Genomic DNA, 10,923 nt, shown 5'->3' with positions numbered 1-10,923 from the left:
TCTCAAAAAATTGTTTTTAACATTAACTCCAGATGAGAAAAGTTCATCATGTTATCTTTAGATAATAAAAAAAGCATAATTATTAATATCACAAATAAAATGGTTATCAAATTAATTGTTTAAACACTAAAAGACTGAAAATGAAACTTTAATTTTACAAGTGTATGACGTCATAATGCATAGGTAGTTAGCTGACTAGACTGTGTACAAAATTGTACACAGTACGATCAAAACGTAAGTCCAACTCATTTATGCACACGACCCTAAACAATCCCATGATATATAAACTAGACCTAGAAAATCTACGATCACTCTACCTAAGCACTATGAACTAGACAGACTTAAAACATTATGACAGAGGAAAATACAACACAGGCCGTATCAGAAACACAGATTCTTATGGATGTAACTGAAAGAAGGTTGCTATGCGGTATCCTAAATCAAATGACCTATATCATGCACAGAATTCATAATGATATTGGTGATTTTTGAAAAGACGTGATGGAAAAGATTCGCCATCTAGGAAGGGAGACAAACAATTTAGTGAAAGAAGTAAAAAAACTGGAGAAAAAGCCTCAAGAACCCAAGACTTCACGGACACACCAGACCAAACCTTTAGTGAAAGAAGGAGACAAAAAAGAGAAAAAGGAACACAACAGAGAGATTCCAGGCCCCAGCACTACTCACAAGAGAAAACTATCCCTGACGACTGATAAGGCACAGAAGAAGAAAAAGTAAATTGTTGTATGTATTTTGATTCTGAATAAAATCTGTTATTGTCTGTATTGTGTGTGTTATTGTTATTGTTTTCAGAAAATCCAGTTTGAACTGGCTAGGCTAGGCTTTAGACTGTGAATGAAATCGTGACGTCATAATCACATTCTTAGTCGCTGCCAAATCGTGTAGCAGCGTATAGTAAAAAAACTATATACAGTGTAAACACAGTATTGGGCATAGCCCTATGTAATGAGTTGAACCCCCTAGCCCCTAGGGTTAGGGTTGGGGGGTTAGGGTTAGGGCTGCTGTTGACCCCCCTATCCCCACAGCCCCCCAATCTGCACTCTCTTGACCCACCTATCCCCCCCAGGGCCAAAAGTGCACTCAATTGACCACCCCAACCAGACCGCTTATACTACTTAGTGCCGTTGTAAAGACGAATAATGACCCCCATCGAATAATGACCGGGGGTCATTTTTCAACGACAAAAAATGACCCCCTATCCGAAGAAAAAAATCATTTTTTGCAGAAAAAAAGTCCTGGGGATTATTTTATATGTTAGTCCTATAAAATATTGACCCCCATTGAAAAATGACCCCTTTAAAGTGATACAAAAATTATAACAGGTGCAAGGGAAAAATATGCTGTGTATTATAATTGTTCTTCCTTTGAGTAACTCATGCATTTGTTCGAATAGATTTGATCCTTGTTCTTCTTAGCACGTAGGGGTAATAAAGGTCCTCATTTCTCTCTGTCGAAATATTGACAAATAAGTTTTAAGCAATTAACAATCAATCAATTAATCATTTCTCTGAAAAAGGAGCAAACCTAGAAAATCAAAGATGGTACATGTAAATGGATCAAACGCACGCTGGAGATGAAATTTATGAATATAATTTTTTTTCTTTACTGACTCCATTAATACGTTGTTTCAGAAAAAAAATTGCTGGGAACAGACGAATTAATATCGGTGCGTACAAATAAGTAATTTGTTCGAATTAATAAGGTTTCATTTGGACGAGTGAATAAAATAGAAATGGATGACAGGACGCCTCGATGCTCTATATTTTTCATATGTTCCATCCTATACATGCAGACTATCAAAATATGATTAAAGATATTAAATCTTTGCAAATACATATTCTTTTTATACCCCCCCCCCCCTCGGTAGAACAACCAGACTTGTAATGAACATTTTCAAGTGAGAAATTAAAAATTAAGAGATTCACGTAGTCTTTCAATGCTAAAATTGTGTTTGAAAAGAGATTCTTTAATTGTCAAGTAAATAAAATTCCTTTTCAATATTCCTCCTTTTAATGTTTGCTTAAAGAATGATATTCCACTTGTTTTTAGAAATCAAACCATGCAACAATCAGGTTTAAATACTCTTTAATAGGAAAATATGATTTTTCCTTCATTTCAACTTTTAGCTTGTATAAGTTTGTCAAATCCCATTTGACAATGAAAGAGGAGGAAATTTTTACCCCCCCCCAAAAAAAACATTACGTTAAATCAAAAAAAAGAAAAGCAAATATAAATAAAACTCTATACCTTTCAACAATACTGAATGAGGCTCTTGATAAAATATTGAAATGAGGTTAAGCCATCACACAAGTGCTATCATATCATAATTTACTCCGCCATAATTAAAGCAAATACTTTAAGTGTTGGTGGGGGTATACTTGAAAGTATTGTGGCAATAACAGTTGAAAATTAGTAGAAATAGATTTTTTTAAGCTTATTTTTAGTCCCTCCTTATAGAAAAATAAAGGTAGGGTAGTTTTTTGTTGTTGCTGTTGTTGATTATCGACTTCCTCCTAAATACGTAAGGGGGTGGGGTGGGCATAACACCTAGAAATATACTCTGTAAAGCTATGGGCTAGTGTAAAATACACATTCCAATGCAAAAACTATACATGTAGATATAATCTTTTGATATAGCACACAGTATTCATTACATTTCTTCATTTCTTGTTTTACTCCACCCTTTTACTCAGTTCTAAAATTAATATATTTTTCAGAGAATTTAATATGAAAATCAAAACAAACACTTTCATTTTTGTAACATCTTTTTATACTGTATCATAATATGAAAAGTTAATTGAAGATCATTTCTTTTTATGTTCCCGTACGCGTAATCGGAAATTGGGGGTATATAATTTTATCGTGTCCGTCTGTATGTCTGTCTTTTTCTATCTGGCAGTTGTTTTCCGCAAAAACTTTAACCTTGACCATAACTTTTCATTTATTGGAGCTATGACTTTCATATTTTATATGTGTATTCCTTGTGACAAGACCTATTTTGGGTACCACCAAATTTGACCTTTTGACCGGCTCAACTAGGATATATGAATAAGTAGTCCCTGTAAAAATATTTTATACGACAAATTTGAATTAATGCTCCTTGCTTTATAATCGGATTCCTTATTTTATATGTGTATTCCTTGTGTCAAGACCTACGTTGGTTACCACCAAATTTGACCTTTTGACCTTTACCTTGGAGTTTGTCCTATTTTACACAAAAATGCCAAATTTTTACGTTGGCCATAACTTTTAAACGGTAGATACTAGTTCTCTCATACTTCTCATATGAATTTTTTTGGCATGACCTTTCATTGGATACTAAAAACTTTTACCTTTTGACCTTGACCTTGGAGATTTTCGTAATTATGAAAAAACTTTTTTTAACCTTGGCCATAACTTTTGAACGGTAAGGGCTAGGATTTTCATACTTCACATATGTAATCCTTGTTCCATTAAACCTTTCTTAAGAAACAATCAACTTTGACCCTTTGGTCTTTGAGTTTGACCTACCTTTCAAAAACCTGTCCTTAGCCATTATTTTTGAACAAGTGGTGCTAGGGCTTTCCTATTTTGAAACTGTATTTGAAGACCCTACTTTGGGTACCAATTTATTTAAATTGCATTTAAGAACAGTTTAATCGTCGCTATGTTGCCATACAGGGGCATAGCTGTTTCACAAACACATCTTTTTATATATAAGAGGAGTTGCGGATAAGAAATGGATACCCCAAAGCGTAACAGACGGACATCCCGATCACTATATACCCTCCCGCTTTTCAAGAGGAGGATATAATAATATATAATACTACTGATTTTTTATGTCAGTACGATGATTTTCACTATCGAAAAACAATGTTTACCCAACACTTTAGGCTCGATAAATCTTTTACTCCTTTAGATTCTGAATCATCGCATTGACCTTAAAATATAGCTATAATTGTATAATGTTATGAGATCAACATATCATCAATTTATTCCCAATTAGCTCAGGTGAGCATTTTGGCCAATATGCTTCTTTATCTAATTTTTTTTTTGCCCCTAAAAAATTAAGCTTTAATCCACAAGGAGTTATTTTTCTACACTGGTCATTTTTCTTCTCGTGGGTTCTGCAAATTTTTAGGGAAGTAACATTTTTTCTACGGGAAAAAGAGTCAGTTTTACGTCCAAAAGCCGGGGGTCATTTTTCGCCGTAAAATTTGACGGGGGGTCATTTTTCGCTGTCGAAAATTGACCGTCGGTCATTATTCGAGGGGGGTCATTATTCGTTTTACACCGTACATCTGTCCTTTGGGATAAGGTTGGGACCAGTATCTCCTTAAACCCCCCCTTACATATTGTCTCAGCACCCCCTCTGGTAGCTTAGATCCACTCCCCGTGATCTGTCAAAATTATATTCAATTATTAAACATGTCATTTTATTTTATTTGAAAAATAATAAATTTGATGCTCTTGATTGGCCAAAATACATGTACTTGAATTAGGAATAAAATGCAAGTTTCAGTGTCTCACTAATGATTTCACATAAACCTTAAGTTTTAAAAAAGATAAATAGTGCCACAAAGACTTAGCATATTTGATTCAGGAATGGCTTCATGCATTTTTATTTGAAAAACAAATATACATGAAATTTAATCCTTGTCAAAACCTATAAGCTTCTAGTTTCAATGCTTTCTTTGCATTAATGTTAATGTACGTTGCAGCATTCACCTGTGTGTTTACATTTCATTGCATATCTTGGTGTCATATTGAAAAAATTTAAAGTCCAACTAAAATTCAATTTTTGGGGTTTTAATATGCAGGGTAAAAACTAGGTCATTTTGGTAGGCAACACTCAAAAACATGGACCCAGTAAACCAAAATTTCCACTGGGTTCCCCTCAGGAGAAATGAATGTGTGACCCCATGTTTTCCTTTGATTTTTTGTGAGGACTGTGCTGAATTTTTTGTGGTAATTGTGCGAAATCAAATCATGAGATCATAACTGGAAAACTCTAACCACTGCAGCTACCCAAAGGAGAAGAGGTATGCTTAAAATTTTTGAGGAAGATCAAGGAAGAGGATTTGCCTGGGATTGATGAGAAGAATGAGAAGGTGAAAAAACAGATCACAGAAAATAAAGCGCTTTTATGGGGAAAAAAAACTACAGAAGCATGTTGATGAGATAATGGCCAGGTTGACAGAAATCAAAAAGTGCCATGAGAAAAAATTTTAAACAATTATTAAAAAAATAGCAATAACCCCGTGAAATTGAGTTAAGAAGAAGAAAGAGGAATTGTTGCAATGGAATTATAGAAGAAAAACAACCCATGTCAGATTACAGCTTGATTGACAACCACATAGAACTGACAAAAATGTTTTCTGAATTGGAGGTTCACATGAAAAACTGTGAACATTCAGTGAGGTTCACTAGAGGTGAAATAAATGACAATTTGCTCAGTCTATGATTGGAAAACTTAGTTTAATGATGCAGTTTTAATGCAAAAAAACTCATTTCAACATGGAGAAAACGTAATATATTCCATGGGGACATTAGAGAAAACAATGTTACATACATGCATATCAATCAAAAAATATAGAAAAAGTAATCAGCAAGGCACAAAAGAACTAAAATTAAATTTATTTTGGAGACATGTGTGTGACTGATAATGGTGTGTTTATTTCACTGATCCCAGTAACAATACCATCAGCTGTCTGTACCCTCAAAATTTTTTCATGTAATACAGATGATAGGACTGGTACCAATAGGAATCTGTATGTCAGTGGACGGTGGACTACTGGTTTCCTTGGCAGACGAAGAATCAGATTCCTACGAATTACAGTCACAGAGCAGACGTCTGGTGAGACACATCACAGTGACACGTGACATCATCCATGAGTATGAGTACCAGGAGGACGGTCAGACCAAACTTTTTACATTGCCATTCAAAGTCACACAGAACAGTAACAGTGATATCTGTGTTGTGAACCGTACACGTCCCGCTAAAGGTGAACTAGTGATTATGTCTCCCGCTGGTCGTATGAAGTCTGTCTACCGTGGACAGAACCTGACATTGAACTTTTGTCCAACTGATTTAGTGTGCGACTCCCTCTGTAACATCCTTGTTACTGACCTCAACAATAAACGGATTCATCTGCTGAGTGCTGAAGGGGAGTTCTTGAAGTTCTTACTGACAGAGAATGAAGTGAACCAACCATTCTCACTGTCCTTGCACAAGTCTACACTCTGGGTGGGATACCATACAGGACTTGTCAAGGTGTTTCAATACAAAGTGTAAAATATCAATACATGTTACATGAATCATGATTTTGAAATTCTAGTTTCAGAGTCCGACACTTCTATTTTATACTTGGATATTTTACTTGAAAAAGACACTAATGGTAATCTAACAACCAAGCTATATGATAAACGTGATGATTTTAACTTTTCTATCGTTAACTTCCATTTCGTATGCAGCAATATACCTTCATCACCTTCATACGGAGTATATATATCTCAGTTGATTCGATACGCAAGAGCATGCTCTTTAGTATGAACGATTTCTAAAACGAGGTAAATTATTGACAAGCAATTTGATGAAACAAGAATATCATCAATCTCTCGTTTAAAGTCATCATTTCGTACGTTCTTCTGGTCGATACAATGACCTTGTCAGCAAATACAATTTATCATTGAGTCAAATGCTGACTGATGTTTTTCATACCAATGGTTAGTCCATTATTTATACACTGAATTGACGACGGATTTTTTGCCATTTCCCGATCATTATAAGGAGCACACGGCGGGTGTGACCGGTCGGCAGGGGATTCTCACTCCTCCATGGCACTGATCCGACCTCTGATGTTTCGGGGGTCCGTGTTTGCTCTGCTATTTTGTATTGTTTTATGGACTTTGAGATTGAATTCTGTTCGTTATCTCCATATCTCCTTCTTACATGAGAATAACAGTTTTCTGATAGGTATTCTCCCAACTGTTTTGTTTATATGTATGTTGTGTAATGTCCCTCTCGATAATTTTTTCACTCATATAGAGAAACCACCACTTGACGGTGAAGAGATGGAAATTTTGTCCCATACTCGGCAGCATTTACGGCCATTAAGCAGTGTGGGACCTTTTCGTGCCAGCACCTACCTCCACACGGGACCTCGGTTTATATGGTCTCATCGGAAGGACCGGTCTCCACTTCCCAAAGCGGGATTTGAACCCGCGACATAAAGATTAAACTCGTTACTCTGCGACTCTAGAGCAGACACTCTAATCCATGTGCTACGCAGGCTTATCAAACTGTAGTTTGATGCATGTAAACAGAGTGTCTTCTTATTTCCTTTTCAATCAAACATATTCACATCACCAGAACTACCAACCATTCTTAACCCAGGAAGACATTCAAGTGGGATGGGGATATATCACCAAATATTTTTGGGGGCACTACCAAAAATAAATTCCTTGAAAAACAAAAATGATATTTGAGGCAAAAAAAACCACCCTTCAATCCCTACAAATTTTTCTTTTTGTATTTTATCCTCAATACCTTTCGAACTCTCTAGGTGCATAGAAACATTTTCCTTGGTCCCCTTAGCTTGAGTTTGAGATATAGTGTTACAGATTCATTTAGGTCATGATATTATTCTTCTGATAAATGTTATGTTTTTTTTAAATCTTATTTGTTATACAAATAAAAAAAAAAAGTCATCTATTTGTATTTTGATTTTGTGTACTTTTGTTTTTTTCCTTTTGTCATTTGAACGCCAGTTGTCTAGATACATGTACAAGACATATTTCACAGGTCCAAACTTTTGTTATGTAAACAAGGCTAGTGTCATGCTTTTGTTTAAACAGGTTGATATACTAACATTTACATTTTCAAATATTTTCCTTAAGATTCTTTGCAAATTAGAGTATTGTACATTTTTAATGATACAATGGATGAGCACGAATATCTGCCACTGTTGCGTCATAATACCGTAATTGACGTCAAACTATATAGTGCAATCTGAGGCTTGTTTCAGCAAGAGCGAGCGTTCGCGAGCGCTCGCCAAAATTCCTTATACCTCCAATAGTAATTTTTGCGAGCGCTCGCGAACGCTTGCTCTGCTGAACAGGCCTCTGTTTTGCTTTAAAAATGGCAGTTTAATGGCGTAACTTGTGGCAACTTGTCAGAAAAATAATGTCAATATATGAAATGAATATAATTTTTGAAAATTCATGAGGGATGTGAGCTACAACGCTTCACGCCGGTGTAGACAAATAATGACCCCCACCCGTAGAAAAAAATCATTTTTTGTAGAAAAAGGGTCCTAGGGGGGTCATTATTTTATATGTTAGTCCTATAAAATAATGACCCCCATTGAAAAATGACCCCCTTTAAAGTGATACAAAATATACACTCTTTGATATCTTTTTTCACAGTGAAACTAATTTCTACATTTTCTGTAACCAGAAAAATACAAAAAGTCGTATGAAATAATTAAGACTCACGTAGTCTTTCAATGCTAAAATTGTGTTTGAAAAGAGATTGTTTAATTGTCAAGTAAATAAAATTCTTTTTAATATTCCTCCTTATAATGTTTGCTTAAAGAATGATATTCCACTTGTTTTTAGAAATCAAACCATGAAAATCAGGTTTAAGTACTCTTTAATAGGAAAAATTAAATTTTCCGTCATTTCAACTTTTAGTTTTTTAAGTTTGGCAAATCCTATTTGACAATGAAAGAGGAGGAAATTTTTTATCCCCCCCCCCAAAAAAAGAACATTACGTTAATTCAAAAAAATAAATAAATAAATAATAAATGAAAAGCAAAAATATAAATAAAACTCTATACCTTTCAATAATTCTGAAAGAGGCTCTAGATAAAATATTGAAATGAAGTTAAGCCTTCACACAAGTACTATCATATCATAATTTACTTCGCCATGATTAAAGCATACTTTAAATGTTGGTGGAGGTATACTTGATAGTATTGTGGCAAAGTAACGGTTAAAAATTAGTAGAATAGTAGATTACTTTAAGCTTATTTTTAATTCCTTCTTATAGAAAAATAAAGGTAGGGTGTTTTTTTTTTTTTTTTTTTTTTTTTTTTGCTTTTGTTCAATATCGACTTCCTCCTAAATAAGAAAGGGGGTTGGGGTAAGTATAAGACCTAAAAATATGCTCTGTAAAGCTATGGGCTAGTGTAAAATACACAGTCATTCTGATGCAAAAACTATACATGTAGACATAAACTTTTGATTTAGCACACAGTATTCATTACATTTCTTTTAACGTAGAGCCTACTTCTATGAACATCATAGCTGGTAAATGTGTTTAACCTGTGCTAGATCCATTATGACGTCATAATTAATTCAATGCCACTTTTTCCGTACTTGACATCTTCAGTAGAAATGGTAGAAAATACTGCATTTTGAAATTCACAGAATTCAATCATGCCAACATAATCTTAATTCAATTCATATATTTTTGGTTTATAATGCTTAATGGCAATGTATTACTGGAATAAGAGAAAATATGTAGGCAGCTTTTATATTCAACGCACCTAGACCTGAAGTTGACAAACCCAAGACTATCTAGCGTAATGAAATTACAATGTACATACAACTTTCGTAATAATTTAAATGGTATGTAACCATTTTGAAGGAATGCATAAAATCGTAAGAAATCTTTAGTTGCCGCTATCGTGTAATATCTTGATGAATGTGTTGAAGCTCAAAAGATGTATGTGTTGTAGATCGTTTGCTGTGTGTACATTTTTGTGATATCTATATTGAAATGATGTGCATTCCTTTTAACAAATATTTGTTACCTATTCATATTCTTGGTGTTTGATTACAATTTTTCTATTAAATATGATCTTTTTAAAGTAAAAGTACAATTTCTGATAAATATTTAATCTGAAAGTAACCCCAAACAGTCATTTAATTATTAAATCCCGTGTAATTGCAAAAAGGTCAAGAATATGAGTATCGGTAAATAGCCTACTCTTTCATTAGTTCAGAGGGAAAGGTATATATTTTAATCACTTTTTGTAATCATTTGGTTATGTTCTTCATCATATTGAAGATTGAAAACATTGTGACAAAGACTTCTGAAAAATATTTACAAATATAGGGTTGAAAATTGACTAAAAATATAGAGTTCATTTGCCTATTGTGTACTTATCTTTTATGTCAATTGAATAAAAAAGAAATTATTCTTGAGCTTGAGAATTATTGCTTAATATTGTTCTGTTAATAAAGTCTATAAACTACGATGTTTGAAGAAGTATTTTTGTGTTTTTTCGTACTCCCTTTATCGAAGAGTACCCCTAAAAATATTTGAAAATGTGAAGTCGCAGTATGTAAATACCATACCAAGTTTCACAGCCTGTTCTAGATTAAAAAACAAGGAACTATATTAGTGATATTATTAACTGATTGATAAGCAAGTACTAATTTATCATTTTGAAAAGTTTGAAAATCTTGTGACAAAGACTTTTCCGACATAGGTTCTACCTTAATTCTTGTTTTACTCCACCCTTTTACTCAGTTCTGAGTATATTTTTCAGAGAATTTAAAATGAAAATCAGAACAAACATTTTCATTGTTGTAACGTCTTCTTTATAATGTATCATAATATGAAAAGTTAATTGAATACCATTTTCTTTTATGTCCCCGTAATGGAAGATTCGGGGGTATGTCAGTTTTATCGTGTTCGTCTGTATGTCCATCTGTCTATCTGGCGGTTTGTTTGTCCCGCAAAAACCTTAACCTTGACCATAACTTTTCATTTATTGGAGCTATGATTTTCATATTTAATATGTGTATTCCTTGTGACAAGACATTACTTTGGGTACCACCAAATTTGACCTTTACCTTGGAGTTTGTCCCATTTTACACAAAAATGCCAAATTTTACTTTGGCCATAACTTT

General features: G+C 33.9%; 1 protein-coding gene across 1 annotated transcript; it reads left to right on the top strand.

Moving 5' to 3' along the window:
• The first annotated feature begins 5,326 nt into the window (after positions 1 to 5,326).
• LOC134261232 (uncharacterized) lies at positions 5,327 to 6,295 on the top strand. Its single transcript, XM_062743688.1, has 2 exons — positions 5,327 to 5,416; positions 5,744 to 6,295. The coding sequence occupies exons 1-2, from the start codon at positions 5,327 to 5,329 to the stop codon at positions 6,293 to 6,295; spliced, it is 642 nt and encodes a 213-aa protein (XP_062599672.1).
• Positions 6,296 to 10,923: the final 4,628 nt, after the last annotated feature.

This window comes from Saccostrea cucullata, unplaced genomic scaffold (genome assembly GCF_032062105.1).
Source record: "Saccostrea cucullata isolate Sc308-1 unplaced genomic scaffold, CSIRO_AGI_Scuc_v1 ctg12069, whole genome shotgun sequence".
Classification (NCBI taxonomy): domain Eukaryota; kingdom Metazoa; phylum Mollusca; class Bivalvia; order Ostreida; family Ostreidae; genus Saccostrea; species Saccostrea cuccullata.
This window is presented reverse-complemented; position numbering and strand designations above follow the sequence as displayed.

Coding starts and splice junctions, on each gene's coding strand:
- LOC134261232 (XM_062743688.1), top strand. CDS start 5,327: ATGTCAGATTACAGCTTGATTGACAACCACATAGAACTGACAAAAATG. Junction 5,417..5,743: donor TGAAAAACTGTGAACATTCA/GTGAGGTTCACT, acceptor CATGTAATACAG/ATGATAGGACTGGTACCAAT.